Raw genomic sequence first — 19,929 nt, forward strand, 5'->3', positions numbered from 1 at the left:
AGTAGTCTATAATAATTTCATGGTCAGTTAAATACAAACACATTTTTTTAATTTTTTAAATTTTTTTAAATTTTTTTTTTTAACGTTTATTTATTTTTGAGACAGAGAGAGACAGAGCATGAACGGGTGAGGGTCAGAGAGAGAGAGACACACACACAGAATCCGAAACAGCTCCAGGCTCCGAGCTGTCAGCACAGAGCCCGACGCGGGGCTCGAACTCATGGACCATGAGATCAGGACCTGAGCCAAAGTCAGATGCCCAACCAACCGAGCCACCCAGACGCCTTGAATACAAACACAGTTTATAAAAGAACTTCATTTTTATTCCCCCCTCCCCATTTTACGTATATGTTTTTATATTTTACATGTTTTTATTCTGTGAGTCCTCTTAACTAATTAAGATACTATTGATTTTACTACTTTAACATCTTTTAGAAGGCTAGTTTAGTGGTGATCAACTCCTTTAACTTTTGTTTGTCTCTCCTTCAATTCTGAATGATAATCTTGCTGGCTAGAGTATTCTTGGTTGTAGGTTTTTTTCCTTTCAGTACTTTGAATATATCATGCCACTCTCTTCTAGCATGCAAAATTTCTGCTGAAAAATCAGCTGATAGCTTGTGGTATTTCCTTTGTGTGTAACCATTTTCACTTCTATTGCTGCTTTTAAAATTCTCTATCTTTAGGGGCGCCTGGGTGGCGCAGTCGGTTAAGCGTCCGACTTCAGCCAGGTCACGATCTCGCGGTCCGTGAGTTCGAGCCCCGCGTCAGGCTCTGGGCTGATGGCTCAGAGCCTGGAGCCTGTTTCCCATTCTGTGTCTCCCTCTCTCTCTGCCCCTCCCCCGTTCATGCTCTGTCTCTCTCTGTCCCAAAAATAAATAAACGTTGAAAAAAAAAATTTAAAATTCTCTATCTTTAACCTTTGACATTTTAATTATTATATGTCATTGTGTGGATCTCCTTGGGTTTATCTTGTTAAGCATTCTGTATGATTCCTGAACCTGGATGCCTGTTTCCTTCCCCATTTGAGGGAAGTTTTCAACTCTTATTTCTTCAAATAAGCTTTCTGCCCTTTTTCTCTCTCTTCTCCTTTGGGGACCCCTATAATGCAAATGTTTGTTCACTTGATGTTGCCCAAGAGATCCTTTAACCTATCTTCATTTTTTGTTTGTTTGTTTTTTCTTTTTGGTATTCATCTTAGGTGCTTTCCATTAACCTGTCTTCTAGATTACTGATCCATTCTTCTGCATCCTCTACTGTTGATTCCCTCTAGTTTTTGTAGTCTTCAACTCTGATTTTTTTTTTTTTTTTGTATTTTCTGTCTCTGTTGAAGCCCTCACTGAGTTCTTCCACTCTTCTCTCCAGTCCAGTGAGCATTTTTATGACCATTACTTTGAACTCTTTATGAGGCATATTGCTTATCTCCAGTTACAAATGGATTTCATATAAAAAAATCTTTAATTTGTAAAATCTTTAGATGGGGAAAAAAGTTCCTTGTTTAACAGATTAGACTCTCCTGTAAGACTATGAAAGGACATATAACTTCAACTTCCAGCTCTAAAAAAAAAGGTTAAAGGGTAAAAAGAGGTAAGAGAATTATTCTGCTTGAGATTAAGTGGCATAATGTAATAATATCTAGAGAGAGAAAATTCCTTAGCTTTCTTAAAATGAGAGAGGCTTCTTGTTCTATTTTCGTCATCATCCTCCCACAGTCTGTTCCCCTTGTGCATTCAGAGTTTACTGGGCAGGTAGGAGTTAAGAGATGAGATAAAGAAATTCAGGTATTAACAAATTAAAAGTATCACAGCAGCTGGTGTTAATAATATGCTTTGGCAGTTCCCATTTTCTTGGTTCTCTACCCCACAGTTCTCAGCTCCTGACTGAATAGTCATGGTTTACCTTGCAGAATTAGCAGCAGCAAATATGTAGAGCAGCTAGAGAAAAGTTGTGGTACCAAAAGTTCTCAGGGTAACGTAAGTGACTAGCTTAATAACCACCACTTTCCTGTAACCTGGATTCTAACCTTTCACTTTATTTTTAAAGAGAATCATGGAAGTTCTTGGTAGCTTGTATTCTAATTAGCCCTGATGACTATGAATCTGATTTAACATAATGATTACTCCTAGAGAAGAACCATCAGTATTACAGGTAGCAGCAAGAAGGACCTGGGTAATGCCAAGAGTCAGAACCATTGAAAGTGTTATGTAGTTAACTCTTTAGATGAATAATAAATGGAGCAACAGACACCAATGGGAACTTGAAGATTTGCTTTATGGAGGGAAATGTTAGAAAAAGTCAGTTTCTAAAAAGAATTTTAGTTCATTTTACTCACAGATTAATTGAAAATAGTAAGTTTATTTAAATGACTGCCAGTGTCAGAGCCTTTCCTTACAGTGAACATAAGCAATTATTACTAAATTTTTGGAAAGTGAACAAAGATGGTAGATACCATTAAGAGTACATTTTTCCCATCTTTAAATTACAGCATTTTAATTTTAAAATTATAATTATTTAGTATTAATGCTGTGAGTGCTAATTTATATTCTAGATTGGAGATTAGAGATTAATTTATTAGTAATTGTTTTTATTTTTAGGAATTACATTTTTCTATTTATATTTTTGTTACAATGAAATAACCATGACAGATATTAGGAGGTATAGGACTTTGATGTTTGGAACCTTTGTTTATTTATATAACCACTTTATTATTTGGCCTCTAAAATCATTGCTAATTCTTTTCCCCTACCAAACTCATCAAAATTTCTAGGTATTCAGATTTGAGAACAACACATTTCCCTGCTCAGCATGTCAGTATATACTGTTAAAGAAAAGTGAATACAGTTTGTTAATATGTAATCATCAGTTCATTTTATATAGGTTACTGAATAAGTTATAAATTAGTAATAGATTCAGTCATTCCTGAACCATCAGATTTTGAATCAATGACTTTGAGGGGTAGACTGGATCTCACTATTAGTTCTTTACATACCATCTAATGAAATGGGATTACTACCACATCAAAGAATTTAAAAATAGGAGTTCCTTTAGTTTGAACCACAAGTTTTCATTTTTGTCTTTTGTGTTCTGCTGAGTAAGACAGTATGTGTATAAGATTTTAGGGAGGAGGGGCGCCTGGGTGGCGCAGTCGGTTAAGCGTCCGACTTCAGCCAGGTCACGATCTCGCGGTCCGTGAGTTCGAGCCCCGCGTCAGGCTCTGGGCTGATGGCTCAGAGCCTGGAGCCTGTTTCCCATTCTGTGTCTCCCTCTCTCTCTGCCCCTCCCCCGTTCATGCTCTGTCTCTCTCTGTCCCAAAAATAAATAAAAACTTTGAAAAAAGAAAAAAAAAAAATTTTAAAGATTTTAGGGAGGCAAACTAGTACCTTAGAAGTATATAAATCTAGTTTTATCTAAACAATCAAAAGAAAAATAAATAAATTAGAGTTCATCAAATTAAAAACATGTGTGTCAAAGGACACTATCAAAGTGAAAAGACAGGGGCGCCTGGGTGGCGCAGTCGGTTAAGCGTCCGACTTCAGCCAGGTCACGATCTCGCGGTCCGTGAGTTCGAGCCCCGCGTCAGGCTCTGGGCTGATGGCTCAGAGCCTGGAGCCTGTTTCCCATTCTGTGTCTCCCTCTCTCTCTGCCCCTCCCCCGTTCATGCTCTGTCTCTCTATGTCCCAAAAATAAATAAACGTTGAAAAAAAAAAAAAAAAAAAAAAAGTGAAAAGACAGCCCACAGATTGGAAGAAAATATTTTTATAAATCTAATAACTGATAAGAGTCTAGTATCCAGAGTATATAAAAAATTCTTACAACTTAACAACAAAAAACATAAATAACCTAACTAAAAAATAGACAAATGACTGGACTAGTCATTTCTTCAAAGAAAAGATATATAGGGGTGCCTGGATGGCTCAGTCGGTTAAGCGTCCGACTTCTTCCTAGGTCATGATCTTGCAATTTGTGAGTTCAAGCCCCACATCGGGCTCTGTGCTGACAGCTCGGAGCCTGGAGCGTGCTTCAGATTTCTGTGTCCCCCTCTCTCTCTGCTCCTCCCCTGCTCATGCTCTGTGTCTGTCTCTCAAAAATAAATAAATGTAAAAAAATTTTTTTTAAGAAAAAAAAATATATATATATAAATGATCAATAAATACATGAAAAGATGCTCAACTTCATTAGTAATTATGAAAATGCAAATTAAAACCACAATGAGATGCTAGTTTATGCTCACTAGAATGACAGTACTTAAAAAAACAACAGGAAATAAGTGTTGGGGAGGATGTGAAGAAATTGGAACCCTCAGACTTACCTGGGAATATATAATATTGTAGCCACTATGGAAAACAGTTGGGCAGTTCTCAAAACATTAGACTTGGAGATACCATATAGCCCAGTGATTCAATTACTAGCTATATACCCCAGATAATTGAAAACATGTTCATATATAAAAAAAAAAAAACAAAACAAACTTGTACATAAATATTCAGCAACATTATTCTTAGTAACCAAAAAGTAGAAACAGCCCAGAATGCACTGTCTGCCCTTGGAAGCTACTGATGATTTACAGAATTTTGAGAATTCTTACTAATAACCCCAAGTCTGGGGAGAAGCAAATTCAATGAGTACTCTTATCTTCTCATTCTTTTCAGTAAGGAAAAAATGAGTAAAACAAAAAGTTGTTTTTTTTTTGTTTTTTTTTTTTTTAAAAAAGGACTAATCTCTGGTACAAGTCTCCAGGAATACACTGAATCAGAGAACACAGGGAAACCATCCCATGTGAATGGGTTACTCTACCCCCCAACTAGGTAGATGTGCACTTAACAAAAAGTCAGAATTAAGAACCTGGATGTTCCAAGGAAACACAACAGGTTAATCTTACTAATATAGGCAAGCATTCTAAAAAGATATTAGTATGTTCAGTCATATAAAAATGATAACATATAAAAGTGAGTAAGGTAGCTTTATTTCAGGAATGTCATTCTTGAGTTGAACACTAAAATAATTTAAAGGGGAAAAAAAATCACATGATTATCTCAATAGATATAGCACATAACCAATAGAAGAAAGTCAGAAAGTCACCTATGTTAAATCAGAGCAAGTAAAAGATCTAGGCAGGATTGTAAGATAAAAATAAAAGCAGAGGCACCTGGGTGGCTCAGTCGGTTAAGCGTCCAATTTCAGCTCAGGTCATTATCTCACAGTTCATGAGTTTGAGTTCTGCACTGAGCTCCTACACCAACAGTGCAGAATCTGCTTAGGATTCTCTCTCTGCCTGTCCCCCACTTACATATGCGCGTGTGTGCTTTCTCTCTTTCTCTCTCTCTCTCAAAATAATAAGCGTAAAAAAAAAAACCAAAAAAAAAAAAGCATAACTGTGCAAACATACTATAGCAAACTAATGAACTAAAAAAAAAAAAAAAAAAAAAAAAAGAGCATGTAGAAGATGAAGACCTATAACCTAAAAGACAGAAGGAAATACATGTACTTCAAGTGCTAGACCTTAATAAAAACAAAAAATGAAAAAAATGAGAGCTCAAAGACAGGATGATAATTCAACAGATTAAAGGTGAATTGCAGGGGCACCTTGGTGGCTCAGTTGGTTAAGCGTTTGTTCCACGTAGGCTCAGGTTTTGATCTCATCGTTCATGAGTTTGAGCCCTACATCAGGCTCTATGCAGGCAGCTCATAACCTGGAGCCTACTTCAGTTTCTGTTTCTCCTCTCTCTCTTTGCTCCCAGGGATCCCTCCCTCTCTCTCTGTCTCAAAAATAAAATAAACATTAAAAAAAAAAAAAAAACTTACTGTGTGAGTGCCTGTGTGGCTCAATTGGTTAATCGTCTCACTTCAGCTCAGGCCATGACCTTGGGGTTCATGGATTCAAACTCCACTTTGGGCTGTCCGCATGGAGCCTGCTTGGGATCCTCTGTCTCCCTCTTTCTTTGTCCCTCCCCTACTTGTGCATAATCGCCCCACCCCCCCCCAAAAGTAAATAAACATTAAAAAAATTTTAACTTATGGTAAAGAAACATTTAATGTACTCTTTAGTTTCACTTCTTTTTTCCTTTGTTAAATTCTAATTAACTTAAAATTTAATGCTTTTATTTAAAAAATAGTATCCTATCTTTCTAAAGGTATTACTATTGCTCTATATACACAGAAGGAAAAGTAGGTAAGTAGATAATAAGCTAGATGTCTGGAATAATGTTAACTTTGTAGTAATGACAGTTTCTGGCTGGTGGGACTTGAGATGTGTATGTATCAGAGTCTAGCCAGGCCATATCAGTTGTTTTTAACAGAAAGAATTTAGGAAAAAGGTATTGTTAATAGACATTAAACTGAAGTGGCAAAAATAGGCTACTAAAGTTTTCACAGAGATATCAACTACGGGAAACAGCTACCATTCCTAAGGCTGTGGGACAAAGGAAAGAAGTTGAAATTATTAGGATATATACATTCACAGGAGAGGTCCTGTGGAGGTTAAACTCAGATATCTGAGAATGGGGGTACTGCTTAGGCTAGTTAATGCCTCTGGACTTGGAATGTGGACCCTGCGGGCCTAAGACTCAAATACCTGGTGCTGATGTCTCTAAGGAGGGCACAACAGGGCTGTTTGGGATAATAAACGAGTTGTTCCTATAAATGAAGCATTTCTTCTGCTGTATCTTTTGACTGGTTTTAGTTTGTACATAAGAAAGCTTTTTAATATTAAATATTAATTTAACATCCAGAATCCTTACTGGATTTTGTTGTTTGTCAGTTTTCCACCTTCACAGTATTTAAACTTCTCTAAATAGCTCTTACAGAAATCTGCTTTGCATTTTGTTTAGGTGGTTGGACTATGTCCAACATACTGATTTCTCTTTATTGCTAAGTACCATTTATTTTCCTGAACTATTATTGTAAAATAGTGGTCTCCCTGCTTTTTCCCCTGTCCCATCTCTAATTCATTCTGAACACAATTGCTAATATAATATTTTTAAAACTTAAATCATGTCACTTTCCTACTCAAAACCTTTAAATGATCATCCACTGTTCTTCAGATAAAATTCAGGTTCCTTAGCATAAGCTACAAGGCTCTGTGTCTTAGTCTGCATGGTCTACAAGAACAAAAATCATAGACTGGGTGGCTTAAACAACAGAAATTAATTTTCTCACAGTTTGGTGGCTGGGAAGTCCAAGATCAAGGTGCTAGCCAGTTCACTTCCTGATGAGTGCTCTCTTTCTCATTTGCAGATGCCCACCGTCTTGCCCATATCCTTACATGGTCTTTCCTGTATTTGTACTTCATAGGGGGTCTGCAAGCACACTCTTCTTTCTCCTAAGGCCAGTAATCCCATCATAAGGGCCTGATCCTCATGACTGGATGTAACCTTCATTACCTTCCAACGGCCCTATGTCTAAACATCATCATATTGTGCATTAGGGCTTCAAAATAAGAATTTTAGTGGGACACAGTCTACTCTGCTCTAAAATGATCTGGACCCTGCCTGTCTCTAACCTTTTCTAGTGGCACTCTCCAGAGTCCCTTAACACGCTGGCCTCTTTTAAATTTCCCAAACACATCAAGCTTCTTTCTACTTAAGAATCTTGACACATGCTGTTCTCTGCCTAGAGGCTCTTCCTTAGGCTCTTTACTCAGAGATTTGTTTTCCTCCTTTAGGTCCCCGTTTAAATACCCCTTTCTCAGAATCCACATATGTGAGCAGGTCTCCTCTAATTGTCTGTCACCTCACTGAACTTATTTATTAGCCTATTACAAATGTGTATCTATATATGTATGTACATAACTTTATTCTTCTGTCTACTTTTTAAATGACCCAGAATCCTCCATAATAAAAAATGTTTTTCTAATGGAAAAAAAATCTGATGATAAACTTTAACTTCTTGAATTCAGTCAAGCTTTTGCTTTTGCTTGATCATACACTGTTGAGAAAATAATATTCATGTGCATTGTACTTCAGCAATACCTTTAAGAATTAAAAGGCCACATTCCTTTAATGCCTTAATTCCAGTTCTAGGAATGATTTGTACATGTATTTTAAGACATTTATACATGGATTTTCATTGCAGACAGCAAAGGTTTGGAGCAACCTAAATATCCATCAATGGGGAGGGGGTAGTTCAATGAATTAGATTATAATCATACTATGAAATACTACTGAGTTATTAGGGGATGGAGCTGTTCAGTATGTAATGATATGGAATGATTTCTAAGTAGAAAGAAAATGTACAGTGGCATTGTGTATAGAGCGTCTGCCATCGTGTGTGTACACCCCACAAAATGTTCTATATTGGAATTTTATCTAGATTGTCTTTTGAAAGATACAGCAGAAACTAGTGGCTGCTTTCAGGGATAGGAAACCAGATGACTAAAGATTCAAGGGTGGCATGGAGACTTTCTTTCTCAATGAAAGAGTAGTAAAAAAATTCCATGGGAGTAGAGATGAATGACTGTTTCTGACTGAAATTATGGGGAAGACTTTTTGAAAAGCAAAGATATTTTTTAAAAACTTAGTATCGCTTTTATCTAACAAAAACAGAACTCATATTAACAGGTAATTATGATAGGTATTGCTGTGAGAGATATAAAATGATTTCAGTTACAAGTGGAAATGTTATCTGGATTTTATTTGCTTTTAGGTGGTGATAGTGGACTGGATGGGTTAGGAGGACCAGGTGTACAACTAGGAAGCCCAGATAAGAAAAAACGCAAGACAAATACACAGGTAAATTGACATTTTCTTTGATAACCATTTTTGTTCACTGATACGATCAGGCTAATGAGGTAAATTTAAATTTGGTCATGGATTTTTTTCCCCTCCTCATTTGTAACCTACTAGTGAATTCTGCAGTGATTTTTTTTTTTTTTTTAATTCTGTAACTAGTGGCTATTGTTGGCCTATAGGCCTAGAGTGGATATTGCAAGAGGGAAGTGTAGGCAGACAAATTAAAATGTTTATTCTTAAAACTAACTTAAACAGCACAGATGCCTGTAGTTTTAGTAAAAGATTTAAAATATATGAACATAGGTTTAGCCTGAAGCAATATTTAGCTGTTATAATAATTTAGTAGTATGTACGTATCATTGAGCAGTCATGGGGGAGGCATCTTTTGTGTACAACATGTGGTTGAATAAATAGTTATCAAAACAGGCTTTTGTGGCTTTATCTTCTGTAAATTTGAAGCACTCTTTTTATTCTAAAGACTGCAAGTAAGTATTTTGTGTGTAAGGATTATTTTTTTCCATTTTGGCCACCACCTCTTAAAATTACAGTGTGACTAAAACTGGAAGTTTATTTTTCCATTCTGAGGCCGAGAGCATAGTGCTTGGGGAATACTTTAATAGCTACTCCCTTAAGTTAAGCCAGTAAAAAAACTTAGAGCCTGTTTATTGTTACTTAATTTTATGGTTTTTTGGGGGGTGTATCAGGTACTTTTAGTTAGAATTTTAAGTGAAAAATTCTAGAACTAAAGTTAAGCATATTAAATGCAAATTATGTAATTAAGCTTCTTTTGAAGGTTAATAAATACCTTTGAAATTTGAAGTAACAATGAATTTGAGCTCAGAAAAGCATGCCTTATTTTCTTTCCTAAATGGAAGAAATCTATACATTTTAATCATTAAATATAATTAAATATAAAACTTATTTGGAATTGAAAAGTCAGATGAATTAAATTTTCATAAGACATAGCAAGAAAAATTTGATTAAAATAGGTTCTTACATGTTAAGATAACAATTTTAATGACTTCTTTGCTCAAAACATGTGTTTTACTCTACATTCTCATTTCAGGGGCCTTCTTTTCCTCCATTGTCTGAGTATGCTCCACCACCGAATCCAAACTCTGACCATCTAGTGGCTGCTAATCCATTTGATGACAACTATAATACTATTTCCTATAAACCACTACCTTCATCAAATCCATATCTTGGCCCTGGTTATCCTGGCTTTGGAGGCTATAGCACATTCAGAATGCCACCTCACGTTCCTCCAAGAATGTCTTCCCCATACTGTGGTCCTTACTCACTCAGGAATCAGCCACACCCATTTCCTCAGAATCCTTTGGGCATGGGTTTTAATCGACCTCATGCTTTTAACTTTGGGCCACATGATAATTCAAGCTTTGGAAATCCATCTTATAATAATGCACTAAGTCAGAATGTTAACATGCCTAATCAACATTTTAGACAAAATCCTGCTGAAAACTTCAATCAGATTCCTCCACAGAATACTAACCAAGTATCTAACCCTGACTTGGCATCTAACTTTGTCCCTGGAAATAATTCAAATTTTACTTCTCCATTAGAATCTAATCATTCTTTTATTCCTCCCCCAAACACTTTTGGTCAAGCAAAAGCACCACCCCAAAAACAAGACTTTAGTCAAGGAACAACCAAAAACACTAATCAAAATTCCTCTGCTCATCCACCTCACTTAAATATGGATGACACAGTGAATCAGAGTAATATTGAATTAAAAAATGTTAATCGAAACAGTGCAGTAAATCAAGAGAATAGCCGTTCCAGTACCACAGAAGCTACAAATAACAGCCATGCAAATGGGACGCAGAATAAGCCACGACAACCTAGAGGTGCCCCAGATGCGTGCACCACTGAAAAAAGCAATAAATCCTCTCTCCACCCAAGCCGTCATGGCCATTCTTCTTCTGACCCAGTGTATCCTTGTGGAATTTGTACAAATGAAGTGAATGATGATCAGGATGCCATCTTATGTGAAGCCTCTTGTCAGAAATGGTTTCATCGGATCTGCACTGGAATGACTGAAACAGCTTATGGCCTTCTAACTGCAGAAGCATCAGCAGTATGGGGCTGTGATACCTGTATGGCTGACAAAGATGTCCAGTTAATGCGTACTCGAGAAACTTTTGGTCCGCCTGCAGTGGGCAGTGATGCTTAATCACAGGCATTAGTTAAAGTGATTTTTTTTCCTGTGTATTTCAGAGGCTCAGTGACACAGGATTTTAATGTTTTACATTATTTTTTTAAATGCACATACAAAAAGATTATTTACCTTTCAGTTTTTGTTAATATTCTACTTCATTACCAGTGCAAATTTTGTATTGTCTTCGTTTGCCATCTTAAATGAGAATAATGTATATGGGGGTGCTTTAGAAAGTACTATACAAATAAATGTTAGTTGTCGTTGTTGTTAATCATAAACATAAAAGCCTCTTGAAGCTTCAAAATAATATATAGCAAATGTAGGCAAGTTTTGACTTTTAAAAGTTAGAATCATTGAAAAATGTACATTGCAGAGCTGAACTTTGGCAATATTACATTAAACAGTCCAAAAATTTTTTCAAGGATCTATTTGACATATGTTTTCAAAAAAGCATATGTAGCTGTAACATGGAAGAAAGCATACATTTTAATGGATGTTTTAAACAATAATAGAGTATGACACCAGATTTCTCCCCACTAGGGTCCTTGAAACTAATGACTTTCCTATTTTCAAGTCAGTCTTTCCAAGATATCTGTTTGTACAGATAGGAGACAGATGTTAGCATATAGTAGATGCTCAGTAAGTATTTGTTGATTGACTTGTGGATTGTACCACATGAAATTGCTAATACTAGATCAGTTGAAAATTGACTGCAATTAGTAGAGTTGAAGTGAAGTATGTTTCTAGTTGTGCTATTTAGAATTGTAACAGTGTTATGCCCTTCACTCTTCAATTTCCTTTGATTATTGAGTTTTTTCTTAATGTTTTCCAGACAAATAAATAATATAGTATCCTCAGAAGAATTATGGATACTTCTTTTAATATGATTTCAACCCAGGACAATACTGCAAATGAGATAGGTGTAAATATCAAGTTGGGCCTACAAGGCTCCGCTGGGGAAAGAACACCACTCAGTGGTGGTTTGAAAAATCTTGTTCTGGGGAATCTGGATTCAAAAATGAGCCTCAGGGGACATCAGAATCCATCTTAAAGACCAATTAAGAGCCAGGGTGAGAGCTAACTCACAAACAACAATTCAAGGCCTTGAAGCAGACAGGAGCTTCTGCTGTGACTGGGAAAAGTGAATAGATGAATCCAAGAACATCCTCCTGGGAGATGATCAAGAATGAAGACAGTTGGAGGTGTACTCATTAAGATTCAAAAAAGCAGAAACATATTTTTAGAGTGGATCATGAACTGTGACCAAAAAAAAAAAAAAAAGATACCATATATGACAATTGATAGCAATTTATACAATATTTGGATATTTTTGAAGCTCCCAAACTTGCACCATCATCGTTGTGACCAAAAATGTTCTGAAGGCCATATGGTGATCTGCAAAAGAATAATTACTATTGCTTAAACCCTGGTGTAACGACAGCAGCAGCATATTGCTGAGGAAGTAAAATTATGCATGAAAATTTTGATCAAGAAAGGTCCTTTGGTTAATAAACATGAGCCCACACTTTTACATGACAGCACTTGACCTCACACGTCACAAGCCACGAAAGCAAAGTTAATTCAATTGGGATATTCAATGTCGTCATGTCCATTGTAGTCACCAGACCTTTATCCAATGAACTACGTTCGTTTTCATCATTTGAAGCTTTTTTTTTAAGAAACAACATGTTCTCCAATTAAGAAGTAGTAATTGGAGGATCTGAACAATTTATATATCTGAAAAAATGACAAATTTTTTAAAAATGAAATATTTAATATCTTATTAGAAAGTTATTAATACTCATACATATTTTGATTGAATAAAACTTATTTTTTTAAATACAGTGTTTTAATTTTGACCTACAAAAACAGCAATTTCATATGGTACAAAGTAGTAGAAGGTTTTCTCCATTTACCTGTGACTAGTTAGAGGTGAGTACAAAATATTTTCAATATAGTTGTAAAATATATATCTTTACAGTTTTAGAAAATGAAATGATATAAATTCTAATACTAGGTACTCCTCTGTGTGACATCTTTACCAGTTGAAGCAGGTTAAATGCAGTATTTTTGGCTGACTCTGACATTTGATGTGTTCAGTAGCATACTTGAAAATCCCATGTTGCTTACATTATAGTTTTTATTAGAGATACACAATTTTTTAAATGTTTAAGGATCTAGTCATGTTCTTGAAATCCTAGTAAGTGCTGATTTTTAAGAAATGATGCACTGCATGCTAAATGCTTATTCCTAGCATCGGGTCATGATTTTTTATGATAATACGGTTAGATATTGAGTAGAACCTTACAGTGTCCTCAGGAGTTAACATTTTTCATGGTAGTACTTGAGTCGTACTTATTGTTAAAATTGGTTTTGTGGTTTCTTAAGCCATCTGTTGCTTACACTTTCAGTAGTTGGGTGAAAGTGAAGTAACCTCTCCCAAGCTAGTATAAAGATACTTGATTCGTATTGAGATTCTTTTCCATTTCCAAGTAGTTGTTTTTAAAAACTTACAGTTGAATTTTTATTCAAGTATTTAGGTCTTCAGAGCACCTTATTTAAATAAGAATGTGTAAATATTCAAAAGAAAACTCATGGTTGACTGACAGTGAGTCACTGAAAAACTATAAAATCATAGTTCATGAATGTTTTCATGTCTTTGAAGTACTTTTCTTTACTAGTTCCACATTTGTCTCCATATGACACTAAGTCAAAAATTATCTAGACAGTTTTTGATAGGAAAAATGATGAACTATAAGAATGGCCAGGTACCAATTTGTCCAATTTGACCCAAATAAGGCTATTAAACAAATTGTTATGGCTTTGTTAGGACAAGTGGTGAGCTTCCCTAAACATTTTTAAATATTCATTGATAGAAAGAAATGTACATAGGTCGAATAGCCTTCCAGTAGCATTGCACATTTTTTTTATGTAATCCTTTTCTTTCACTGAAAGGCCTCATCTTGCATGCACACATATACACAGATACACACCCACATACACACCCGCACAATTGAACAGGAAATCATAGTTTCTCTTACATTCTCAAGTTTTGTCTAGTTTACCCTGACTGACCCTCAGCAAGTAGGCTCTCTCACGACAGCTAGTCATGATAGTTTTAATGCATCAGTTCCTTTCTCAGACCTCACTTTTTATTCATTTCACTGCTTCTAGATGCTACTGGACTCACTAATGCTGAAACGGCTTAGCTTGTAAAAGAAAATTTATTCTTCAGATAGAGTGCTTAGAATTAGGTTTGTGATCAGTGTTTTTTTCCTTTGGTGTGAAATACTTTTAGAGTACTGCTATTATGATTCTTGTTAATCCAAATTAGATTATGTACATAAAGCAAGATTTTCTTGTAATAGTGCTTATTCTTCTTAGAGTAACAATATAAAAAATCCAGTCTTTTTTTTTTTTTTTTTTTTTAGACTCCCATCTCTGCCTACTGGTAGGGAAAAAACCTCAATAGTGTGGGTCACCATGAATTCTGCTAACTTTAATTATCCAAATAAGTATCAGGAGTCTTCATCTAGTATTCTTTCAAACTTGTTTGTCTTGAACATATTAAGAGTGCTAGTACTTATTGTCCATACTATAGTAATTGTATTTAATAGTAAAAAAAAAAAAATATGTAAGTAATGGTTTTTTCTAAGGGAGCTCTAAAGAATTTTTGAGTTTCTTTTTTATAGTGTATAGAGGTTTCATATGCATGAATATTTGTGCTATTTTAGATTTTTTTTAATTAAAAAGTTCAGTTAAGAGCATCCAGGCTCCCAAAGTTCATTTGTAAATAGTGGTTTGGAACATTATATAAGATGCTTAGATTGTTAGGAAAGCTCATAAAGGCTTATTTAAACCATAATGTAGTTAAGCGATAGTATCATGCTGAACACTCAGTTTTCTTTAGGGAACCAATCAGTGTAGGAGGTAGAAAGAAACAGAGGTCTTCCTTTTTCCTGATGTGATTCAGGTAAGTTTAGTTTCTTGGTGTTAGTGTTTCCTAGTTGCCCTCTTACATCCTAAACCCTCCGGTGGAATGCTATATAAGCCAGCTTGCCTCTTCCCTTACTGGATGCCCTGTGCTCCAAAATTCCATATTTTTCCTCCAATCAAAATCCCCATTTCTTTCTGTGGTTATGGCTGGCTAGGTTTTAAGGAAAAAGTGTTTTCCACCGAGATGCAAATGAAGATAGTGAAGAAAGTGGGATTAAACATTTTTTTTAAGACTCCTTATTCAGAATGAAGTTTTATCTAATATCTAAGATTTCAGACAATATGACCACATTTCAAGTACTGTAGGAAGCAGTATTTTTATCAAATTGATGGATGCTGTCTTGAGAGTACTTCCCAATTACCTTTAGGTTTTTGGATATTTTCATAGTTTCCTCAACTTTTGAACTCAGAGGTTTCTTCTCATTTCCACATTTTAGTAACTTCCCCCTTTTCTGTATTCTCTTTATCCAGTAGAGCAGTATAGAAGTCACATCTGCATTTTTCCAAATTTTGGTACAGTAGCGGAAGTCTAGAGGTACTCCTGGAGTAAGGAGGCTAAGGCTGGCATTAACATCTCCTAAGACATATGGTCTAGGGGAAATGAAAAATGGCTGTCAATAAGCCAGACATGAATATGTCAGAGGCTGCCTGTATTTCACTGAAAATTTTTAATGAAAACCCAAGATAAGCTTCATCTTTGTCAGTTTGTCAAAATACATTACTTGCAATTATATTAAAACTTATTCTTAATACCTGTACTTTTCTTGTTCTGTAGATGATATAGATGATGTTGCTTGTTAGTTAAAATATCTTTTATAAAAGAAAGTCCTGCTTCTTATCATGATGTATGTGACTTAAATGACTGTTTCATATTAAAACTATTTCTTCCTTATGTACTGTTTACATATACCTCTTTTTGGGATATTAGTTCAGTACTTTTATACAAATCTGAGTGTGTTCCACATTGGTGACATGTATTTTTGCAGTAATTTTTTGTTTTGTTCTTAGAGCATGTCTAAAGTAACACATGCACTAGTGCTGTGGTCTGTGGCAAAATTACTGTAATTCAAATTGGAAAATAAAATGTTTCCAGACTTTGTCCAACATTTATTCCTATGGCAAAGGAAATTACTATGTAATACTAATTATTTCTTACGCTGGTATGTTTAAGCTACTCTATGAAGTATGTGAAACATCAATATTTGTGGATTAGTAGATGGCCTGATGTTTTGAAATGGGAGAGAGCAGTAAAATTTGGTGTTAGCAATTCATAACACTCATAATACAATAAATACTTCTGAAAATTTTGGTTTTCCTCTTACAGTTATAACTTATTAAGGAATTATTATCTTAATTGGTGGTACATATTAGGACTTTTTTTTTAGCCCATATCATTAAAATTACATTCTAGACTTTGAACCTAGTCTGATATCTTCCAACAAAAGATATCATTCACTTCTTCATAACCAAAATAAGTAGAAATGCTAATCTTCATTTTTTAAGAAACTATTATAATACCATAAAACTCCTCTAATTTACTTAGAATTTGTAACCATTGATACAAAGACTTGAATGGTGTTTACTTTGTACTATCTGATGAAAAGATTTGTTAATAAAAGTCATAAGGTTTTAAGGAAAAATGTTTAATCTTAGAAAAATGTGAAGCTTTATAAAGCATTTAAGAATACTACATAGCTTTATAAAGCATTTGTTTGAGAATACAAAAGCATTCTTTTGCCATTAAAACAAGTACACAGAAGAATTGTAATTGATAATGCTTGGCCATTGCAAATTTGTATTTTTGAAATTATATACTTGAAAGAAAAAAAAAAAGAATGCTCATGAGTGCTTAAACTGCATATCTTTTTAAATATTCAAATTTTTAGACTTTTATCAATTCAAACTATCCTGAGTAGGCTTTGCTGTATTAGTGATGTATATTATAAGATAAATGTTTACCTGTGTTATGTTAATGGTATCTCTATACAGCATCATTTTTGGCTTGGTTGTTGTGTGGTGTATTTTGTACACTTGGTTGTCAATTATTGATAGGATTGACATAGCAATAAATCTGATTCAGTTCTTAATATTTTAAAAAATACCATATACCATACTGTGGCATAATTCCATTATATTTTATTTGAATCCCTAATGTTTTCATGGGTCTATTTCGAGGGTTAAAAATTTAGAATTACATGTTAGAAATTTATTTTTTCCTGGTATCTTCACATACAATCTCTTAGAAATGGGTCTGCTTCTATTTAAATCATAGAGGTTTTAAGAAGTATTAGTATCAATTATTTCAGGAATTGCTTTGTGGAAAAATTTCAAGTATGAAATGACTAGGTTACCCCCAAATTGTTTATTTTCTTTATATGGTTTTGTACAGGTTACAGTTTTCAAAGAAGCAAAATTGGCTTGGTAACTGATTGAATATACTAGATAATGGATAGTTTGTCTAAGGGCTTCCAAGTATTAAACCAAAAATTCTCAATTCTGAATTATTTTTAATAATTACTATTAATAGTGGTAAGCCAATTTATCTTTTTCTTTTGATTCTTTTAATTTCTTGCTTTTGATCCCTTTCTTTCTTCCTTAAGCACCATGCTAGAATTTAAGAGGAGTTTATCTTCCACATTTTAGTTTTTTTATTCTGCAGATAATTAGTAAGACAAGTAGAAGTTCCACTTTCAAAACAGTCCATGTTATTGTTGGCCATTCTTTTCAGGGTTCATACTAAATGTCATTTGTGCATTGTATAAAGAATGTTATTTATCAGTATTTAGACCTACTATTGGTAAAAATTATGTATGGCAGGCTTTCTTGAACAATATGTATTGTAAGTTTGTTCCTATAGTGTTATGCTTCAGATTCTTTTAAATAAAGCTAGTTTTCAAAGAGAAAAACAACTGTTTTTTTAAGTGCTTGACTTTCAATAGGACAATCTTAGGTTATAGGTATGAAAGTCTTGGCTTTGGGTAGGAAATGTTCCAGGAAACACTTACCAGGACAACAGCCTATAATTTACCAGGAATTTAATTTTATACTGAGGACCAAACCAATATTTTTGGATAGGTCTTGTTACATGCATTTTTTCCCCTGTAAAGTTGATACATAACACTGAGCCCTGAGTTTCCTTAGAAAGTCTGAGCATAATCTATCTCTATTTTCATTTTAACAAATTAGGACTTAAGTTCTGTTAATAAAAAAATAGTTGGAGAGGAGCTCTGCAACCTCACAGCTTAACAATCCCTGAAACAGAAACACCCCTGTAGCAGCATTAAGAAGAAACTTGTCTGAATATAAGATTAACTTTACAAAAGACCTCCAAAGTTTGCTGGAAACATCCATTACGTGTCTAGACTTACATGGAAAGATGCAAGTGGATCTGTCAGTTGATGCAACTTGATATTCGAGGTAATAGGAATGACAATAAGATAAAATTATATCAAGATAAGATTTGAATGCATGAAAGTTCTATTTAAATTTATGGAATGATGGGGCACCTGGCCAGCTCAGTTGGAAGAGTGTAGGGCTCTTGATCTTAGGGTTGTGAGTTCAAGCCCCACATTGTGTGTAGAGATTACTTAAGTAAATAAGAACTTAAAAAAGTTTTAAATAAGTGGAAGGAAAAAATCAAAAATGTGTTTATCTTACGTGCTGTAGAAGAAAGATGTACAGAGACTTCCTATAAAATAACATCGTGAGTGGATGCTCTAAAGCACCCCCTGTCTTTGAAGCATAGTATGATAAATATAAAAAGAAAATTGGGTTCAAAACCAAAAAACATATCCAAGGGCAAAAAATAATAGGAAGAAACCTTGAACCATGCTGAAGCAGCAGCCTGCCTGACTCTAGGTCCAGAGTAGAAATTTGCAGCCAGAAGTTCTAATCTGACAGGGTAATGAGATCTAAAAGTGCAACTACATTTCAAAGCTTGCAAGATGCAATAACAGTACTTTTTAAAAGAAATGTATACCTTTAGATAATTTTTAAGCCCCAAATATAATGAACTAAGTGTTGGTCTCAAGAAGATAAGAAAATTAAAAATGTAAGGAAAATAGAAGAAAGAAAATAGTAAAAAAAAAAAAAAAAAAAAAAAAAATAGGAACTAAAAAACAGGAAAGGAATAATAAAGCCACAAGCAGGTTAGTTTTAAAAAGTTGAATAAAATTGATGATCCTCTAGTGAAACTTTTTTTTTTTTGATGATGGCAAAAATAACAAGAATGAAAAAGGGGACAAAAAGAGCACTACGTAAAGGCCAAGCTGGTATTCCTCTCTATTGCTGCAGCCACCACTTGTGAAAGGGGCTAAACAGCAAAACCTACCTCCAGGTGATACGTGGGGCTCCAGCTCATAGGAAAATGTGGGCCCAAGGTTTGCTCAGTTAGTAACTGGTGTCATCAAAGACACTAGTTATCACCAAAGAATTGGTGATAGAAAATCAAAGAATTGAGACAGTGAATTAGTATATAACACTTGGCTAAATTGAGGTCTCTAGGACACAATTCAGATGCAACTTAAAACTTCTAGAAAGGATGAACCCAGAGGAAAGAAAGAAAAAATTAAAGAATATGCCTACTGTAAATCAAAGTTTCAAAATGCATGAAGAAACTGGATGATAAGACAAACAGCCAACCAATACTTTGTGAAATTTCAATCCACTCAAGATGAAGATATTAGAACAGCCTGAAAAGGACTTTAAGATAAGTATGTTACAGGAACCTGAAAGGCAAACTAAAGAATAAAAATTGAAGTTATGAAACGTGGTAAGTAGACATTCATTCATTTACTCAACATTTGTTGAGTGTTTTTTAATGTCAGGCACTGTTCTAGATGCTAAAAATATAGCAGTACATGAAACATAAAAATCACCATTGTTAGGAGGTTGTTATTCTAACGAGAAAATAAGCTATAAAGTAGGTTAGAGAACAAGTGCTATGCACAAATAAAAAAGAATGATAGGGCATTCTCAGGGTGGTAGGGTAAGAGATGGAAGTTCTTAATTTTTAATAGCTCAGTTAAAAGACAC

General features: G+C 34.6%; 1 protein-coding gene across 1 annotated transcript in view; it reads left to right on the forward strand.

The window, feature by feature from the left end:
* Positions 1 to 17,804, forward strand: part of PYGO1 (pygopus family PHD finger 1) — a 32,233-nt gene extending 14,429 nt beyond the window's left edge. Inside the window, exons 2-3 of the mRNA XM_045449663.1 lie at positions 8,638 to 8,723; positions 9,790 to 17,804. Coding sequence (XP_045305619.1) covers positions 8,638 to 8,723; positions 9,790 to 10,914 — 1,211 coding nt within the window. The 3' untranslated portion in view covers positions 10,915 to 17,804. The remainder of the gene's footprint in view (positions 1 to 8,637; positions 8,724 to 9,789) is intronic.
* Positions 17,805 to 19,929: the final 2,125 nt, after the last annotated feature.

The sequence above is a fragment of the Leopardus geoffroyi genome, chromosome B3 (assembly GCF_018350155.1).
Source record: "Leopardus geoffroyi isolate Oge1 chromosome B3, O.geoffroyi_Oge1_pat1.0, whole genome shotgun sequence".
In the NCBI taxonomy this organism is placed as follows: Eukaryota; Metazoa; Chordata; class Mammalia; order Carnivora; family Felidae; genus Leopardus; species Leopardus geoffroyi.